Source organism: Ctenocephalides felis, unplaced genomic scaffold, assembly GCF_003426905.1.
Source record: "Ctenocephalides felis isolate EL2017-DRISC unplaced genomic scaffold, ASM342690v1 CF-g0.4_SCAFFOLD_01492, whole genome shotgun sequence".
Classification (NCBI taxonomy): domain Eukaryota; kingdom Metazoa; phylum Arthropoda; class Insecta; order Siphonaptera; family Pulicidae; genus Ctenocephalides; species Ctenocephalides felis.
This window is the reverse complement of record NW_020537646.1, coordinates 58,523,535-58,545,983: the sequence shown is the minus strand read 5'-3', so window position 1 is coordinate 58,545,983 and position 22,449 is coordinate 58,523,535. Positions and strand designations below refer to the sequence as shown.

The 22,449-nt window shown below is 31.5% G+C and overlaps 1 protein-coding gene across 1 annotated transcript in view; it reads right to left on the bottom strand.

The window, feature by feature from the left end:
- The window catches only part of LOC113371666 (neuropilin and tolloid-like protein 2), a 658,950-nt gene that overhangs the window by 92,155 nt on the left and 544,346 nt on the right, over positions 1-22,449 (bottom strand). Inside the window, exon 12 of the mRNA XM_026612314.1 lies at positions 1,745-1,921. Within this exon, the coding sequence (XP_026468099.1) occupies positions 1,745-1,921 (177 nt within the window). The remainder of the gene's footprint in view (positions 1-1,744; positions 1,922-22,449) is intronic.

Below are 22,449 nucleotides of genomic sequence, written 5' to 3'. Positions count from 1 at the left end.
TTGGACAGTAAAAGAAAATGGAACAGCTCTTCCAATGATGCCAATTAAAAATTAGTCCCAACAACCGCACCACCCAAAAAATTCAAACAAAAAAATATTTTCACTTTTTCATGCACTAAGAAATGAATATTAAATAATATTTGTTATTAACATTATAGTACATACCGATGTGAATAGAACAGCGCTATTTGTTTATCGATATCTTTTACAGTTGCGACAAAATTTGGATTTAAAATTTGGTATATCAAATTTTCTCGAAAATACTTGTTAAGGATTTTTTTGAATTATTTTATTATTATTAGTATTAAAAGTTCATTTTTTACGTATTTTTGATCATTGAAATTTACTTTAAATGAACACAGGATGCAGCTGCAAATAACATAATTTTTCCATAGCTTAAGTAAATACGCCGCATCCCTTTTTATATTTTTATTATTAAGAAATTGTATCAAATTGTAGGATTATAGAAGAATCCCAAATTTTATAGTAGTATTATGTATAATTGTAAACTGCCATCCCCTCCATGTTATATATTATGTGTTATATATAATTCTTATATTATATTTTTAAATTTATAGTAATCAGTATTATTTTAATCGCGATACTAGGCAGATGTTAAGCCTAGCGCGTATTAGTTACTCAATTATTTTAATAAACTTTTTATATTTCTATGTCTATTGCCCTCTTTTCATCTTCTAATAATTACTGTGCACACCAGTTTTTAAGAGTGTACTAACTAATAATCTTTAAAGTGATAACGGCAAAGGCAGGTGTAAGGTGCGTTTTCAAGCCTTAACAATACCTATAAAACGGCATCAAAATTATTTAAATACCAAGGTGGGGCCAATTCTGTATGGAAACACGCCCATACCCTGTGGTCCCATTCAATTCAGAATGGCCTGAATGTCGAGAAAACATAAAATTAGCAAATCTGATTCTTGACACATACCAGTTAATTTTATTAACTTCCCGTGAGTAAGTTATAGTAATGAGCCAAAAATCGAAAATGAAAGTTTCTGCATTTTTCGCGGTTTAAAGGTTTCTGAACGTTTTGGCATATCTCAGAAAAAATTGATGTGTGTGTACGCGTGCGTGTTATTGAACGCGCCGTTCAACCGACTGACAAAACAATTGCTTTTGAAAAAAGGTGTTTCTCCTTTTTTTTAATTTCCAAAAAATTTTCAATATCGAAAATTATTCGGATTTTAATTTTATTCTAGCTAAAGTTATAAAACTCACTTACATACTTTGAATAATTTTAACTTAGCTATTTAGTTTAAATGATCTTATAAATATTAGACATTGTCCTTCATTTTAAATTTGATTGATTGAGTTTTTCGAGATATATGTTCTCGACATTTTTGATAGCATAAAGTAACCGACACTTAATGGATAGTTCGTGCAAAAGGCCGTTTCGGAGAAACCGAGCAATAACTGCAAAGTAATCCAAAAACATTTTGCTTGTGTGGTGAAAAAAAGTTATTTGTTTTCGGCTTCACAAAAAAAGATGTATCAAAATTATGTCTCCTGGTAGGCAAACTCATATTTAAATGAATGCAACAAGATTTTATAAAAATCTTAATAATTAACTATTTGAAAATGTTTAAAACAATTGTTAAAAATTATTGATTGCTCCAATATTTAGTCACTGTACAGAAAATTCCAGCAATTTGCCCTAAGATATGATGATAACTTTTACTTTAGGTATTATTTAAATAAATTAATTAATTCAAAATACACTTACACTGAAGCCAGTAACTCATTATCTGCGTTGTCAGAAACAATATGCTGCAAGGGTCGGAATAGACTCTCACGAGTTTGACATGCTATATCACACGTGTCGGGTAGCTCCATATCATCTACGTCATGGTCATCGGTTCCAGCTTCGAATCGATTTTTAGCAATTTGCGGATACGGATTTCTGGAATATGCATCAATTTTGTTATTTTGTTATTATCTATTATTAACGTTTCAATATCTTAGTTGCTAATTATTGTTAAATAATCATCTAAAATGTTGGAAAATTGAGTATGGTATATGCATAAATCATTCAATCCATTTCAAATCCAACACTTTTATTGCAAGGCGCAACAATATAATTTGATACCATATTTTTTCATAGAGATATCGATTGCAATTTATATCATGTTTTATAACATATTGGTTTATAACTAAAAAAATGTTGTATCTTTAGATTTTTATATACAATTTTACGTTTTTGTTTGATAAAATTGCTCTTTGAAACAATAAGAAAATCTTTCGAACTAGAGATTATACAATAATCAATCGATAATTTGACGCCATGTATAAGTATAAGAATTGTTTTGGAAAAATTTTGATCGAAAAACATTCACAAAAAAGACGATGGTTGCTCAATTATTCGAGCTGGAAAAAAATTATTGGACTACCAAAATGACTATTAGGTATAGGGATTAGTGGAAGGAGTGTTATAATTTAGAGAATGTGTTTTTTATTTTTGCATTTGAAAAAGTGATCCCAAATTTTAGAAAAAAGTGTTAGAGTTTTTGGAAGTAAAATTTAAGTATTTCCAAAAATTCAAAAAAATCTAAATTAAAATTTAGTACAAAACATTTACAATTTGAAATACTGATTGAAAATTATTAAATTACTAAAATGACTATTACGTAATGCCATTTGAGGTAGGGTAGGATATATTAATGAAAACTAAAACTGGTGGTGCATGGCATAGTGCTTCAATGCAAATTTCATTGAATATTCGAGCAAAAAAATAAATAATCAATGAATATCGATCAATGATTAATATTTATTTATTTATTTATAAGCAAGCCGTAATCAATAATAATGAATATTATTTCACGCTCTTGTCAAGCTTATTCATAATTAATATTCGAAGCAAAAAAATTAAAATATTCTTACTAGCTGCACGATGTTCGCTTCTGAAAAAAAGAGCTGCAACAAAACATTCGAACATTAAATACAATGTTTATCATCAAGTTCATCATATTAAAGTCTATTAGACCACTAGTCAAGCCCAAAATTCTAGCACAAGGTTGAAAGTTATACTGATTTAAAACTATAAAAAATTCAATTAAAAATAGCAATAAGAAACTAGGGAAGTCATATAGATACATTTATCATAAATAAACATAAAAAAACAATATTTGTACAGGAGATCAAATGGTCAGACTACATAGATAAAGAATAAGGATTACGCAAGAAAATAGTTATTGAAATCAAATTGAGAAAAATCTGTAATGTCATAAAAAGCTAATTCTTTAAAAAGTTTTTGGATATTGTGTTTTTCTTTTAATTTTATTTATTTATAATGAACAATCAGAATACAGATTCTATAAGCTAATGTGTGATGTATACACAAAATAAAAATTAAATAAAGTGATTAAAATAAACAAATAATAAAGATACAAAAATAAAGATTATAAATAAATACAAGAATATGATTATAAGCAAATTAGGAATAATAAGTACGTTAGGATTGCCTCCATTGAGTTAATCCTAAGTGAAGAAAGTCAGACAGAGATTACATGGTCATTTTGGCGGGCATTTTTCTTTTAAGTCATCGGTTTGTATTTTCTTTCACAAGTGGTTTTAGTAATTTATTGGTATGTGTTGCAATTTTGTTAATATGTGTGCAGACTTTATCCTTAGTGACGTCTTTTATATATGGTATTTTTAGGTCGCTATGTATCATATGATTACTTACAAACCATAGAGCGTCGAATAGAGTTCTGAGAATTTTATTTTGCATTTTATCTGTATTTTAGCTATATGTGATTTGCTAGCGCATCTTCACAGCTCTATGCCGTAGGCTTACGCCGGTTTCAGCACTGCATTGTAGATTAAAACTTTATTATACAGTGAAAGTTTTGACTTTCTGCCTAAAAGCCAATTTAGCTGTTGCATTTTTAGTTATATTTGCTGTATTTTATTGTTTATATGGAATCTCCAGGTGAGCTTGGAATCTAAGTGCAGGCCTAGATACTTAATCACGTTGTTTTCGGGAATTTCGTCACCGTCAAGCGTTACTTTTGGACAGCTTTTTTTCCTGAGCGTGAATGTTATATGTTGTGATTTTGTTTGATTTATTTTTATTTTCCAGTTTTTATACCATTCATTTATTTCATCAAGATGATATTGCAGTTTAAAAGATGCATCGGATGGATCTTGTGAAATTGCCAAAATAGCAATATCGTCCGCAAACGTGCAGCAGGTGGTGTTTCTTAATGTGAGGAAGTCATTGCTATAAATAATGTAAATGAATGGCACCAAAACACTTCCCTGTGGGATTCCTGTTTTCATTACTTCCGGCTCAGTTGCAGTATCGCCAACCTTGACTTGAAATTTTCTCCGAGTAAGGTAAGACTAAAAAAACATCTTGTACGCTGGCAATAAATTTCCGATTGTGTAAAGAAGGCCTTTATGTCAAACTTTATCAAATGCTTGGCTCACGTCTAAGAAAGCAGCAGAGCAGTATTTGCTGCCTTCAAAACCTTTATTAATAGTGTCCACTATTCGATGACACTGTTGCGTAGTTGTGTGTCCGCTGCGAAAGCCAAATTGGTGGTCAGGAATTAGGTTAGTAGTCCTTGCGATGTTTGCTAGCAAAGGCTTTTGAATATTTTAGATGTTGTTGGGAGCAGACTTATTGGTCTATATGAATTGACTTTGTTCCGATCTTTTCCTACCTTTGGGATCATTTTGACCGTAGAGGTTTTGAATAATATCGGCCAATAATTGAGTCTAAAAATTGCATTAAAGATGTAGGTAAGTAAAATAAATCCTTCTCTATGGAGTTTTTTAAGCATTATGCTTGAAATTAAATCTATACCTACAGCTTTTTTGTTTTTAAGACGTTTAATTTCATTATAAACACATTTCACGGTGAAGAATCTAGTTTTGTTATGGTCTGAGGTTGTGTTTTCAGAATTAGAAGTATTAAAATTTGACTTGATATTATTAAACGAAAAGCCAGATGATAGATAAATAGCAAACAGGTTTGCTTTTTCAGAGTCACTTCTTGCCCAAGAATCGGAAGCATTTAATCTTATTGGCGGGCGTTTAGTTGCAGGTTTTCTTCTGTTAGATAGTGGCTTCCATAAGCTGTTATCAAATCTATTCAATCTGGAAACATAGTTAGTAAAGTTAGTATTGTTTATTTCACTAAATTTAGTTCTCAATAAGTTATTCATTCTATTTAGTAGAGACTCATCCTGTGGCGAGTGAGTGGTTTACCATCTTTTCCTAATCCTACGTTTCTCAGCTATGAGTTTCCTAATCACTAGCGTTATATAGGATCCTTTATTGGTGACGAAATTTTGCGGAGTACAAACTTTGACTGCATTGTGCAAAATTTGTTGAAAGTTGTTCAATGTGCCTTCAATATCGCTTGAGCATTTTAGAGGCATTTTAAAGTAAAGTCCTTGTATAACACCCAGTCCGTTTTATGATTATGAAGTTGGCAACTTGTTAGTGTTTGATTTAAATTTGAACTCACAGATACAATGACTGGAGAGTGGTCCGAGTTTAGGTCGTAATTTGAATGACCTTCGATGCATTTATTGTCAATGCCGCCTGAAATGAAAAAATCGAGTAAGTCAGGTATTCTCGCCGGATCACTTGGTCAATAGGAAGGATTACCTATGGATACTGTAACAAAGTTGAGATGTTGAGTTACAAAATTAAGTTTTTTTTCTTTTGGGTTAGAAATACGAGATCCCCAATTTGGGTGTTTACTATTAAAGTCGCCTCCTGCTAAAAATTTGGGCCGAAATGTGTTAAAGAATTCTTGAAACTGCTCCCTTTTGATATTATGGCTTGGAGGACAATATACAGCGGAGATAGTCAACTCATATGGCAATGTTTGAACTTTTACAGAAGTCGCTTGAATATAATCTCTGTTGAACTGGTCCATTTCATAATGCGAAATATTATTTTTAATAATAACGGCTGTATCACCCTGTGGTTTTCCGTTTGGGTGCGGAGTGTGGTAAATGGTGTAAAAAGGAATTTTTTTTTTTTTTTTTTTGTTACAATTTATTTTTGTTAATCAAGACTTTAATGTCTTATTTACAAAATTGATATGAGCAAAAAAAAAAAAATACAAAAAAATAAAAAATGCAATACATTGAACATAAAATGAAAAAAGTTAAAATAAAAATTTAATTAAAACAGTAATACAAAAATAATAACATAAATGAACGATGACGTGATGATGTATGCCGCGTACTACGTCAGGACGCGTGCAGACATTGGGCTAAGTGTTTGGTAGATCGGAAGGCCATTTCTTGCTCAATCTTCTTATCGGTCTCTGAATCGCTTGAATTGTAGGATTTGTATGCTGGATCAATTTGTTGTTGAAAGATGAACTTCTAATCTTGATCATTTCGTTGACTGTTGAGATTTTCAAATCCTTATGTAGGCAAAAATTCGAAATATACCAAGGCGCATTAGTAAGGATACGCAGAATTTTATTCTGGCACCTTTGAATGATGTTTATGTTAGATTTGCATGAGCAACCCCATAGTTCGATTCCATAAGTCCAAATGGGCACTATGATAGTTTTATAAAAAAGTACCTTGTTATCGAGAGAGATTTCAGATTTCCTCCCAAAAAGCCAGTAAAAATCTTTTATTTTCAGTTGGATTTGTTTCTTTTTATATTCAATGTGCGTTCTCCATGGCAATTTCGAATCAATGTGCATGCCTAAATATTTAACAGAATTGCATAGTGGAATTATTGAATTGTTCATGATGATAGGTGGACTGTTGTGATGTTTTAGAGAAACAATTATGTGCTGAGATTTTTCGATATTGATTTTGATATTCCAATCTAAAAACCATTTTTCGAGACTAGATAAATAATTTTGTAAATGACAAGTTGCTGTTCTAATATCGGAATTGCATGAAATAATTGCTATGTCATCGGCGTAAGTGCATATGGTTAGAAGATCATCTGTGGGCATATCGTTTGTGAAAAGAAGATAAAGTACAGGGCTTAGCACACTGCCCTGTGGTACCCCGCATTCTATATTTCTGATGCTTGAAGTCACATCTTTAATTTTGATTCTAAATTTTCTATTAAGCAAATATGAGCTTAAGATATTGAAGTAGTTTGGAAAAGTTGTTTTGATTTTATATAGGAGTCCTGAGTGCCAAACCTTGTCAAAAGCCTGACTGACATCTAAGAATACGGCTACGCTGTGTTCCTTTCTATTCATGGCTTCAAGAATACGAGACACCGTTCTGTTGCATTGTTGAATTGTAGAGTGATTTTTTCTGAAGCCAAACTGATGGTGAGGAATCCAACTATCATTCGGATGATCTTCTGACAATCTCTGCAACAAAAGTCTCTCTAAAATTTTCGATAATATCGATAAAAGACTGATAGGACGGTATGAACTAGCAGTGTGATGGTTTTTGTTTGGTTTAGCGATCATAATAATTTCTGCAGTCTTCCATGCTGTCGGCCAATAATTGTATTGAAGTATGGCGTTGAAAATATTTTTTATATATAAAATACCTTTTGTAGGCAATTCTTTTAACATCTTTGGAGTAATTTTATCCATACCCGGCGAAGATCTATTTTTTATCCTTTTTATTTCACATAAGACATCATTTGGTGAAAAATGTCCTAACGGTGTAGAATGTATGGGTTGATTTACGAAATTGTTAATTAAATTATTCTGGGAAATATTTCGAGCGCTAAAAATGCTACTTAGATGATCAGCAAATGCCTCTGCTTTTTCTTCGTTGCTTTTTGCCCAAATGAATCCGTTTTGGTTGGTTATTTTCAGAGGAGGGTTTTGTTGTAGGGGTTTACTTTTGTTTCTGATTGGTTTCCATATGGAATTATCGTATCTATTTAGCTGCAATATATACGACCTGAATGTACAATTCTTCCATTCTTTCATTTTTTTCCTCAGCGTGTTATTGAGATGATTGAGCGATGTCTTATCCGTTGGTAGATGAGAATGTTGCCAGGTACGTCTTGCTCTTCGTTTCTGTGCAATTAGCTTCTTAATCTCTTGCGGAATTATTAGATTATCATTTCTTGGAATAATGTTCGGGGTGATCTGCTTGGTTGTTTCACGTACAATCTCAGAAAAATAATCTATATTATTTTCTATATCAATAACGCTTGTAGGCCTAGATTTTGGAAATAATTTTGAATCAAGTATGGATTTGAATTGAATCCAGTTAGAAAGATTGTTGTGTAGAATATGATTGTTGATAACTGGAGTAGGAAATGTGCTAAACGTCACAAGTATTGGAGAATGATCTGAAGAGAGATCGTAACTAGATTCAACATTAAGATTTGAAAGATCAATACCTTTCACAATAAAAAAATCTAAAAGGTCTGGAACTTTAGTAGGGTCAGAAGGCCAATAAGTTGGACTGCAAGTTGAAATAAAGGAGAGGTTATTTTGCCGTATGGCTGCATGAAGAATCTTTCCTTTGGCTGTAGTCAGTCTAGAACCCCAGGCAATATGTTTACAATTAAAGTCACCACCAATGATAAATTTATTACCTAATTGAGAGAAAAATGAAGAAAACTGAGCACAAGAAATTTTGAATCTTGGTGGACAATAAACAGCAGAAACACAAAAATTATATAAATTTGTTTCAACAGAAATTTGAGTTGCTTGTAGAAAATCATCAGAAATATTTGGTAGAACAAAATGCTTTATATTATTTTTGATTAATATAGCCGAACCGCCGCGAGCCCTGCCACTTGGGTGATTTGAATTATAAGTAGTGTAGTTATAAATTTTAAAGTAGTTTTTTTCAGTGAAGTGAGTTTCTGAGATTAATAAGATATCTATTAAGTTTAACTTTAAAAAACATTCTACTTCATTTTTGTGAGGTATTAAACCGTTGGCATTCCATTCAGCAATTTTAATTATTTTTGCCATTACTTTTGTTGTTGACTAACGAGGATAACATATTTATTATTATGGTGTTCTGTTGCAAAAGCTGATTGAAGATATTTTTAAATTCTAAAATAAGTGTTGCTAGAGAATCAGAATCGGGATTTGAAGGTGAATGATTAGAAGCAGAGTAATTGTTTTTTGCAATGTCTGCATAGGATGAATTTTGAATTGTTGGTTTTAAGGCCGGAGAAATGTTGTTTATTTTATTATTAGAATTAGAATTATTAGAATTATTAAAATTTTGGTTATTTGGATTTGGATTTATGACTGATTGATTTACTGGAGTTTTGTTTTTTTGTTCTTTAATTTTTTGGACGTATGAGCAACCGCGATAATTAGCTGGATGAGCACCGTCGCAAAAATAACAACATGCCGGAACATTCGGATCTTTGGTACAAGCTTTAGTATTATGATTGTCACCGCATTTTAGGCAAGCAAATGGTCTATTGCAGTATTTTTTGGTGTGATTAAAGAGTTGACAGCGAGTGCATTGTATAATGTTGTTGGACTTTCTCGGTGGTTCGACGCGTATTATGCAGTTGAATAATTTATAAATGTTATAAATATTTTTGTTATTTCTATTTGGTTCCAGATCAACAAAAAACATATTAAGAGGTTCTTTTGTTATTCTATGTCTAATATTTAGGATATTACGTACGACATGACCCTGTTTTAATAGTTCTAATTTAATTGCATCTGTGCTTGTTGAAAAGTGTACATTTCTAAGAACAACCCTATAAGCCTTCTCTTCTTTTAATTGATATGTATGATATACGGCATTAGTTTCTTTTAGATGTCTGGATAAAGTTCGAAAATGGTCGACAGAATTACATAGAATTTTAAATGTATTGTTAGCTAAACTTCTCAGGAAATATTGATCATGCGGAATTATTTCATTTAATTGATTAGACATATCATTAATATCGTCAACTCCGTAAATAAATATTGGAGGGGGCTTACTGACTGGGGCCGGTTTAACTAAGTTATCATCATTAGCTGTGACTATTGTAGAAAGGGCCGAAAATCTGTTTTGAATTTTGACATCTATTCCTAATGGTTCAAATGAAGTTTTTCTTTTTTTGAAATTGACTACTTGCCATGAATTAGGAGGTTTCTTGACATCAGAATGTGGTTGAGTGAGGCTTGTAGATGCACTATTACTAGATGATATTACTTCCTGTCTTGAGTCAGAAACTGATGAAGTTGAACGCAGCGAGACCTTTTCCGATGTAAACATATTGGTCCGACCTTCTTCGCGAGGTATCTTGCTGTATTTGCTGGATCCAATAACGGTCTTTCGTAGTTTTGGGATTTCTGATGGTTTACTGTCCGATTCCATATTCGCTTCTATATCTTGATTGAAATGTAAGACATTTTTTGATTCCACGAACGCACATTAGAGTCTCGATTATGTATGGTTTTTTGTAAGCAATTATTTAATTATCTGTACACTTTTGTAAGCTTTTCATGCAATTTTAATAAACCGTAAAATTCAATCTGACATGCACTTGTTTTTTTTTCAAAAAACAAAAAAAAAAAAAAAGGAATAGTGAAGTGGGAATATTTAGCAAAGCGCGTTTCGCTAATTAATAAAACGTCTATTTTATTAATTGACAAAAATATAATTACTTCATTTTTGTGTGCTAGAAGCCCATTGGCGTTCCATATTGCTATTCTACGAAATTTCCATTTTTATTTAATTTTGTTTATAAGTGTAGATAACGTGTTCACAATAATATTATTTTGTTGCAACATATGTTGAAACATGGTTTTGATTTCCGATAAAAACTGCGATAATAGCATATCTACATGATTTGTGTTCGAAGCTTCTTGTTGTTGCTTCAGACATCTTCTTACTACTTTCTACTATTTCATTTCTCTTTATTTTCAATTCTAATTCTTTTTTTATACATTCTAATACCTTATACATTCTAACCATTTTAACATACATCTTACAATTGAAATTCTGACACATTTTTTTATATTTTTACAATTGGAAGCACCAGGGATCGAACCAACGATCTCCGGCATGTGAGTCGGACATGCTACCTCTGAGCTATACTTGATCGATCAAAGATCGACCAATTCAATTCTAGATCAAGTGCAGGAGGCTTGCACCGCTTCCTTAAAATTTTTAAGGTAAAATTTCCTTAGCTTACTCTCCTTCCAAACCCAGGATTGGAGTTGTAACTAGGAAGAGGGTAAGCACCCATTAGAGTGTGGTTTAATGAAGTAGTTTTTAATATTATTAAAATCAGTGTTGGGTGCTAAACAACCGCAAAAATTTTTCGACAAGCGCATGAAAAAATGTTAACAAACATGGGTATGCATGTGCTCACCCGTGAAGTACTTAAAAATAAGTATTGACCATGGACAGTGAGCTCGATGAGTACCACATAGTTAAAAGGAAGAAGAGTTCGAAGAAAAACAAAAATGAGTATAATGCAGATGACGTCCAACAGCCATCTTCATGTAAAATAGAGAATTCAGCACTCTTGCTCAATTAAAGAACCAAAAAAGAGAATATCGGGAGACAGCTAATACACAGGCCAGCACGAACATCTGCGCCGCTGATGAGGAGCTTCTTGTCAGCATTACAACTCACCAACGTTGGAATGAGTAACTTGCCTTACTTCAACTCCCGGTACCGTCTTCATTACCATAGATCCGTCTTCATTATCATAGATAGTGGTTTAAAAATAACTGCCATCAATGTATACAAGAGACGTCAAAAAGCAACTCCAATTCATATTAATTTACATCCCGTCAAGCGGACTACTATATTTGAACTTACAGAACCTACTCGACTTAATTACTAATATCCTAATGATAGGAGACTCCAACGCACAACACACATCATAAAACTGCAACTACAACATTGCAAATGGAACAAGAATTTACGAATACCTGACCGTACACAATGACACAAACGCACAACTACACTATCCTGACACGCCGACCACTTCACCAAACTACTATCATAGCACAATAGATTTAGCATTGACTAAAAATCTATATGTAACGTCCAAACCCACAATAAGATCTATTTTTATGATTATCACCTATAGGCTCGACGTCGACCGGGCTACTCATGGTGAAGTTTCAGAGTCAACTAGCCACTTTTTGGAGACATCATTACAGAAAACATACGACACACGAGATCCATTGAGACCAACACAGACATTGAAGATGCTGTGATACATCTGGCACAGACGATCAAAGATACCATACAACACACAATATCTATACGAGACGCAAAAGCGATGTCAGTTAACATGCTACTAAAGTAAATATTACTAAAAATTAGATTAAAAAATTATACAAAAAAACTGTGGCAACGTGATGATATCAGATTCCTGAAGAAATACTTACAGACTGAAAACAATTATTTCTAATGAGATACGTGACCCTCGGAACGAAACTTGGACTAAACTGGCATCGTGTTTTAAAGCAAATTTCTGGAACTTCCCGCACCGTAACGAAATGTTCGAGAAATATTAAATGTTTTCAAATAGATTATTATAAATACTGTAACATTGTCTAATATTTAAAAGTATTATATAAACTGAGGGACCGATTCTGCCGCATAACAGAAAAATTTGACAAGGTCATGTTATGGAGAACTTTCCATACTAATATAGATAAAAGGTATGTGGTTGGTGTTCAGTTAGGCGAATTTCTCAGGTTTTCTGATGCAAAACATAACCTAAAAAGCGCATAAATGTCAAAAAAACGATGTTAGATAAGTGTGTGTTTCTGATATCACTAGAAAACATACGAGTGACGTTGCAGTTTATGAATAAAACGCCTGAGTGAACAGCAAATACATGACATTTTGACAGCATTCAGTATGATTCATTCGCATAATGTATGGAAGTCGGAGCGTAACATAGCTTTGCCGTAACATTTCTCTGTTATGCGGCAGAATCAGTCCCTGAATTGCAAAGTTAAAATTATTTATTTAATTTATGTAAGTGGTCTTTACAACTTTAGCAAGAATTAAAAATAAAATTTTAATTACATTCGATACACAAAAAAAAATTCTTAAAAAAAATGTTTTTTCCAAAAGCAATTGTTTTGCCAACACAGGCAGATATATTTTTTTTTGAATCATTCAATTCGGATGCTTAGTTCTCTCAAAAACTGTATTTTTTGTACAAATAGCTCTGTATCTTTGAAATAAATGGACCTGCATGTGCAAAAAACTAATCAGCGCTTCGCTCCATCATTACGAATTGAATGTTTTTTAGATCGTTCAAATCGGAAGCTCCGTTCGCTCAAAAACTTGATTTTCTGTACATTTTACTCTGTATCTCCTTAACGGCTAGACCTGCCTTTGCCAAAAACTAATCAGCACATCTCCTTATCAATAAGAATCCAATGTTTTCTGAACTTGAACTTCAACACGATTCGAATCGGTTGATCCGTGCGTCCGAAAGCATGGAAGAAAAAATGCGGACATACAAAACACACCTATATTCATTTTTTCTGAGGAATGCCAAAATATTCGAAAACCTCCAAAACATGAAGATATGCAAAAAGTTTCATCTTCAATTTTTGGCTCATTACTGTAACTTACCCTACGGGAAGTTAATAAGAAAACGAAAAGGCATCTGGATTGGACGGACTACAAAATATACTGAAGCGCTTTCATACCACCCGCATAATGGCCGAAGGCTATTTTCCTGCTATATAAAAAAAGTCAAATATATTTCCCATATTGAAGCCTAAAAAACAACCAGATGACGGGCAAAATTACGGGCCAATAAGCCTTTTCGATGTAATGAGCAAAGTAAATCACTAATAAAAACTTCTCCTTATACGACTAAACCGATACATAAAACGCAACAAAATCATACCAGACACTGAATATAGATTTAAATCATCTACATCACCCAGGCTACTAATCACAAATATACAGGAACAATAAATACACTGACATACTATACGAACAAGTCGCAAATCAAAATCAATCCACAAAAGACTGAAGCTATAGTGTTGTATACAAAGAACCCTAAGTCCACTACATTGATTGAATTAAAAGTAATTGAATATTTCAAGGATGTCAAATACCTTAGTGTGAGCTTGGATAATAGACTCAGCTTCACGAAACATACCAACATGAAAATCGAACAGGCTTACGGGATCATAAATTTACTGAAACCTCTTTTGAACCACAGCAGCTCGCTGAGCATGAAAGAAAAACGGACACTCTACTTGACATCAATACGACCGATACTGTTGTACGCCGCTCCAGCATGGAACGCCGCAACAAAGACTATCTTAAAAAAACTACATATTGTATAAAATAGAACCTTGCGACTAGTACTCAACAAATCATAAAACCCACGGACCAGACACTATTACTCTTAAAAATACATACATAAACAGACTAAAATAGCGACGATACTCGATCAAATTAAGAAGCTCACTAAACGTTTACCTAAAACAAAAAGATCACTCAAATAACAACACCCAGGCCCTTGGCCAATAAACTTACAAAATAGTTTGGCATGGCAAATGCACCATGCCAAACTATGTCCTTAGTAGCAAATTTATGCATACTCTTTCTTTTCTTGGTCAATTTTTGATTTTACACTTGTTTTGCCCATATATTATTATTATACCCTCGAGTATTAAACTCATACATTTTAAACATATAATGTATGTATTGTACGTTTAAGTGCCAAATCTATATATTGAAATAAATCTTTTTGAAATTGAAAAACAAATATTATTAACAAATAAATATTGTCCTCAATAATAAAGCAATATTTTTTATCACTGGCTGTCAAAAATGGCACTCAAGTGATAAAATAAAATTGATGCAACACTTTTTCTCATAGGCTGACAAATATTGTCATCAAATTGAAATATAAGTATTGATGCAACATTTTTCATAATCGGCTATTAGATATTGTCTTCAAATTGCAACATAATTATTTATGGAACATTTTTTAATACAATTTGCTAATTATGTTTTATCAAAGTTTCAAGTCATTTTGAATCAAATTAGACCAAATTTAGCAAAAATATGTGTGTGCTTGTATGTGTGTATCTAAGCTGATTGTTGACCTTCACTCGAGGTTCTCTCAAAAAGATCAGAAGCCATTTGATGCAACAAGTCCGTAAATATTTAGACTTTATGTAACTTGGTATGGCGATAAAGTAACTATACTATACTATATATACTATACATTTCAAATATGACTCCTAGTTCAGCCTGGGCGGCCGAGCGGTTCACATCGGAGTGTTTACATTTAAATACTACGGTATCAATTCATGCTAATAGTTTTGTTATCTGTGCATTCAATACATTATCAAGTAAATCGGTACAATAAATTGCGTAACATGTTCCCTTTCGGAAGAGACACTGTTTCGCATTCATATATTTGAAACAGTGTTTACAATTGTGTAGTGCATAAATTTTCTGAAATAATGGTTAAATCAACTAGTGACAAAAAATTATCGTATTGTGGAATCATTAAAGATTTTAGATGACAATTCAACTCCAAATTCCTGATTCGTCCAAAGTCATATATTGCTAAAAATCCGCAAACACATTCAACAGCGCCGTGCTCTGCAAAAGATTAACGACGTCGAAATGTCAAATGAAAACAATGAATCAATTGATAGTAACCAATCTATACCAAATCAAAGAATATCAAATAAAGTCGGTACCAGTGCTGAAATTAATAGTGATTGGACTGTGGTAAATAATTAAAAAAATAAACAGATCGACACAGAAACACCGTCATATTCCAAGAAAGTGGTAACAAAAGACTACTGGCTCAAAGCTACTACTCCAACCAGCAATTACTACGCAGTTTTACAAGTACAAAATAAAACACCGATCAAACCTCCGCCAATTTTTGTACACAAAGTGGGGGATATTAAGCTATTGATTGAACTGTTAGAAAGCAAAGCCAAGCAACAATACTCACTAAAAACTATAGGAACAACACAAGTATAATAAATAAATCTCGTAAATGTATAAACTTATAATAATATTTTAAACATTTGAACAAACTGAAAAAAGGAACACAGATGCATTCCTATCAAGATAAGTCAAAACGATCATTTAAAGTCGTGGTTAAAAACCTACACTATAGCACCGACTTAGACGTGCTGACAAAAGAAATAGAAGAGCTAGGGCATATAGTTGTACGCATTTCTTTTCTCAGAAGCAGATATACAAAATTCCCAGTAAATATTCTCTCGGTAGAACTGAAGCAAAAAGAAAATAATAAAGATTTTTACAAAATTGAATTTTTATGTAAAACCAAAGTAGAAATTCAAGCTAAACCATATTCTCGCAAAATAGTTTAGTGGACACGATGTCAAAGGCTAGGACATACAAGAAATTTTTGCTACAGAACTCCCCGCTGCGTGAAATGCGTTCAGGAACACCTAACTGAAAAATGCTCATGGACAGACAAAATAAATAGCTGAGTAGCATGTGTTCTCTGCAATGGAAATCATCCGGGTAATTACAAAGGCTGCAGGGTATATAAAAAACAGCTCAAAAGAAAATATCCAGCTCCTCGGGAAAAGCAATTTACTTCCAATAGACAATCTATCAGTAACACAACAGTACCTGGAGTTTTGTACTCTGAAAAAAACACTGACCGAACAAATGAGCACATTGCTCAGTTGACTCGCAAAAATTTTAAACACGAAGATTTATTGGCAAGGCTTTTAAGAATATGTTTATGAAATGGTCTGTGTTAGCATACACAGTAGCTTAAATATTTTTTGATAAACAACAACATCGACATCATGCTTATATCTGAGTCTCATCTCAAACAAAGATGCGGGGCTTCAGGTGCTTTTGTACACATTTTAGAATCGTGATCAGAGCCGCATTGCACGCATATGAATCTGCGGTTGCAGTATCGCTAAGTATGGCCGTACATTTGGCACCTTACACATTGGGGGATATTTGATGATTTTATTGGGGCTCAAAATGAATTATTTGCTTTAACAAATTTATTTTTTTTAACAAATTTAAAAATTTGGAAAATCTTTAGTTTATATAATATGATATTCAGAATTAATTAATGAATTTATTATTGTATATATAATAATTTATACTTTATTGACTTTTAAGGTAAAAGACGCCCCTGCTCAATATTCAAAGAATACATTATTGTTATAGTTAAATGTCATTTAATATTAATCATTTAACCGCTACGTGCAAGAGTTGTATGTACATATATACAATAAAGCCATTCATTATATTCAATCCAAGCTTTTACTAAAAAAGAGCTATTTTGGGTTTTTTTTATCGCAGAAAATACAAATATTATTTTTGGTTTTGAAAATTAAAAGTTTACTTTCAGAAGCAGATTATACTTTTGACATGTGGACTCCGACAAGTCTCTTTCTTAATTCTATTCATTATATTCTGAAATGATATAAAGTTGTTGGTGGGAGGTGTTTGTGTATCGGCTGATGTTCGTTTGTTGAAAGATCCACAGTCCTGGATATTGGTTACTGTGGTAGCTTCTTTATGCGATATGGTAATAATGTCCGTCTAACCTTTCCTGATGCCTTGGGTCGAGCAGTAGGAATAATGTTAGATCGACTGGTTTGATGAGAGTTCTCTTCAGACTAATGGGTCCTTTCAATAAGGTATTCGCTGAAAGAGACAAACTTCTGGTTCCAATAAAAATCCACTTGTAATGTTTTACACTGTATTTATTGCGTTACTTCACAGACATAATCTCCACTTAGATTATCTAAGACTACTCTTAATACATCATCACTCGGCTAGAGTCTTGACTAAGACATCACTGGTTAATACAAATAATTCTGACTCTATATATTATGCATTGTACGTGTCAATTCTAGGAATGGCGTCTTCCGCGTTCATGTAAAGATCTTGGACTTTGATCAACATTGAACAATGAATTCATATTTTTATTAAAAGCACGTATGATCGTGTTATTACAGAACACGCCACCCCTAAAGAATATTGTTAGTCCTCTAACAATTGAAAAGAAAAAAAAAGACAAAGAAATTACAATTTATTTGGGGTTCCTCCCCTCTAAAACAATTTATCGTCTTCGATAAATGAAAAATAGTAATCTATGGTACAATTGATTAGAGCAAAAGAGAGAAAAATTTGAAAACTATTTGCAAAATATGAAAAAGTAAAAGTATAAAATTTTGTAGTATTTCTAAAATATAATAATTAGATAACAAATCTGATGATAATATAAATAAAAAATTTAACATCAACCTTTCAAAATCTAATATTGTTGTAACATTTTGCTGCATATTGTGATTTTTAATAATTCATTAAAATTATTTGATTTAGCTTCAGCAGTTTGTTTAATTTCAAAAGTAGGATTTTGATAATACAGCAAAATATTACAAACAATAATTAGTTACATTATTCTTATTGGATATAGTATGCAATCTAATACCATATGAATTCGCATAGTTGCATAATTTGTGTGACTGCTTTAAAATGATTAGTAGACAAAAACGAAGTTGTGACCTATATGATTTATATATCAATAAAACTTCTAAAAATTTAAAAATTAATTATTTGATCCATTATCACTATCATTAATTAGTTTCGATAAAATAATAAAAACAATTTTTCTATTTGCATAAGAATATTAACAAGGTGCAAGATCTCTCTTTCTTTTCACAAATTTAATATTATAATAAATTGTTTAATTTTGTATGATAATTTATTTATTTGATTCGAATTTAAAATATGATCAAAATACTCTGTGTCAGATTCAGTTCAATATTTTTAATAGGATGTTTAAAAATCGCGCGATTATAACTGAATTCTAACTATATGAGAATCCTGCATCAATCTTCGAAAATTTAAAAAAAAAAAAAAAATAGCTTGCACACTTGTTGCCATTCTGATGCATTACATCTAGATAGAAATGGAAGATAGTGATAATTCGTCTTGTAATCTAATAATTTTGTGTTGTCACATACTTCTACATTAATACATTTCTGTAGGCCCTCTTGATTTTAACTTTTATTTTCAAATTTTTATTTTGAACATTCTAAATATACAATAAAATTCTAAATGTCAATATTAATAAAAAATGAGTGGCCATTCAATTTCAGAATAATTGATACAAATATATTATTATATATATTTTTTCTATATTTTGTTTCCATTTGAATTATTGATACTACTCATCAAAATTACTTTTGTTTTAAGTGAATAAATAGTGGATAGAAATTAATCTCAAAGAAATTTATTGGTTTTATTTAATCTACTTTGAACGCTCAAAATTCATTACTATCAATAAAAATAAAAATACACTATGAAAATATTAATATGTCAAATAAAACAAAATTAATTACGATAAAATTATTCAAAAAGCAAAATTAAAATATCATATTATTAGAAGTTTAATTGAATAAAATATGTCGCCAATTAATACTTCAAAATTTAAATAATAGTAAAATAAAATTTTGTAAAATGCATCAAGATTCATAAAATTCACGAAGTTAATACATCATAAGCAAATTTGTATTGCGTGCCTTGTTAAAATTTGAAACCGAATGTTACGTGATATTTCTTTACTCAAATTTCAAAATAGAAATATGATAAAGCTTGTTATGCTATTAACGCAAATAATCGAAATTACATTTAGTATGAACAATTATTATAAAAAATTCAATTAGGAAAAATATTATCATCGTTAATTTACACAATAGAAAATGAATTTACTCAATCACTTACTAATTTTCAAAATGAAATTTATTATACTTGTTCAATATAACGCCAATAAATTGAATTGAATTTAAAATGAAATCATTTAGTATCAATAATTCAAACATGGACTTTTTCTATTTTCCTATTTTTTTTTCAATTTATAATTCTGTTCTATGGGGATAGTTACATTTCTATTATTGACATTAATTTAAATTAATCCCCTTCATTTCTGTAACATTTTGTATTGTGATATGGGCAGTTGATTAAATTTAATTATTATTGAAATTTGCATTTTCAAGTTCAATTATTTTCACACAAAACTTCAAAGTTCATTATATTCAAGATTAAAATTTTATTCTTATGTAATATTTTAAAATTATTTATATACTCAACATTAATAGTTGGAATTTATTCTCATTTAATATTTAATAAAATCGATAAAATCAACGAGCGTGTTTTGGTCCTAAAATGAAAATAACGAAATAAATTTATTTGAAAGATTTTATTGACTCGTTCCCGCGGATTCATGAGTCTCTTATAAGTCATCAAAATTACGTCAAATATATTTAAGATCTCGCGGTTTTCACTAACCTTACGAGTCTCCATTCGGGTTTTTCCTACCCTGATTAATTATTTATTTGTCAGATACCTATTGTTTCTTTTGAACAATTTAATATTAGGCTATCTGATATGAAGGATTGGCACTATCGCCTGAAAAGTGGCACAATGGCTACACTAAATCCTTTAGGCATTTCGCCTTTATACTGGCATTTAAAGCCACATTAAAAATCGCGACGTTATAAAAAGATTTACAGAAGTAAATTGGAAACTCAAAGTCATTAACTAGAGTCACTTACTTTTCAATATTACTTTCTGAGTCTTTTATATTATTACTTGATGACTTTGTTACTAATCTTTACAATTATTTTACTTTGAAATATTTCTGTTATGAAATTCGGACCTGGCAATGCTCGTAATTGTTTTTGTTAAAAAATGCTTAGCTAACAATATTTGCTTGAACTTAACCTTGACGTGTGATATGTGAAGTCAACAAAATAATAGTGAACACAAAATAATCGAACTGCCCGTTGTTACAAAAATGTTACCCAAGTACAACCAAAATCCTAATACTTAAAAAAAATTCAAATTGACAAAATATTATTATTTATATTCTAATTGACAAATAAAATCTTAAAAAAATTGACGACTATGATGTTCTGGTCTGGATATGTTGAAGGATTGGTTTTTCTTACTTGGGGAGTGAGCCTTAGTCAAGAAGTCTGCGTCGATCTGCGTAGTTCTGTCTGCGTAGTTCTGTCTGCGTAGTTTATCTCGGTAATGCTGCCACCTTTGGTGCCTTTAGTTCATCGTGCTAGTCCTGGTCTTGCTGCTTGCTGGATACTCCGTTTTAGTTTAATTACTCTGCAGCCTCTGGTTGCGAAGAAAACCGGATCCAGATTTCACCAAGCACAATTCAAAAAACTAACACTTCACTACAAGGAAATCCACCGCTTGACACCATGGAATGATATAAAGTTGTTGGTGGGAGGTGTTTGTGTATCGGCTGATGTTCGTTTGTTGAAAGATCCACAGTCCTGGATATTGGTTACTGTGGTAGCTTCTTTATGCGATATGGTAATAATGTCCGTCCAACCTTTCCTGATGCCTCGGGTCGAGCAGTAGGAATAATGTTTGATCGACTGGTTTGATGAGAGTTCTCTTCAGACTAATGGGTCCTTTCAATAAGGTATTCGCTGGAAGAGACAAACTTCTGGTTCCAATAAAAATCCACTTGTAATGTTTTACATTGTATTTATTGCTTTACTTCACAGACATAATCTCCACTTAGATTATCTAAGACTACTCTTAATACATCATCACTCGGCTAGAGTCTTGACTAAGACATCACTGGTTAATACAAATAATTCTGACTCTATATATTATGCATTGTACGTGTCATTTCTAGGAATGGCGTCTTTCGCGTTCATGTAAAGATCTTGGACTTTGATCAACATTGAACAATGAATTCAAATTTTTATTAAAAGCACGTATGATCGTGTTATTACAGAACAATTCATTATATTCAATCTAAGCCTTTACTAAAAAAGAGATATTTTGGGTTTTTTTATCGCAGAAAATACAAATATTATTTTTGGTTTTGAAAATTAAAAGTTTACTTTCAGAAGCAAATTATACTTTTGACATGTGGACTCCGACAAGTCTCTTTCTTAATTTTATTTATTATAATCCATTGTTGCAAGTCTAATTTCAACACATTTTAAACAAAAGGATTTTAATTCGTTTTAGAACACATTCACTGGTTTCTTCATATTTTTTCGCGTTTTCTTTAAACAGTTTATGGATTTTTAATTACTTTAGCCATGATATAATGATGGAATATTTTATCAAGACTTGAATCTAATAACAAAACTAGTTGGTTTGGTATTTAGCCTTGAAGCAAGTTACATGAACTTCCCGATATGTGTAATTAATCGACTCAATCAATAAAAAATAATTTAATTGATGAGTGATTAGAAGTATTCCGAGTGGATTTATTACACATGATTGAAAACGAACGAACACTTTGACACGGTATATTTTCTAATAGCAATTTTTCAAAAATCACCAGTTTTTATAATTGAACCAGTTTCCATAGGACTTTAACGGTTTACTATGTCCATTGAAACCAAGTGCTCTATCGTTATACCAACTTGTCGTAAGGCCGTGATATTTCAGTAAGTTCTGTAATACGTAAGTTCATAAGACCATGATATATATAGCCAAAAAAAGTTCTATGAAAATCGGCTTAAATTTTTTTTCA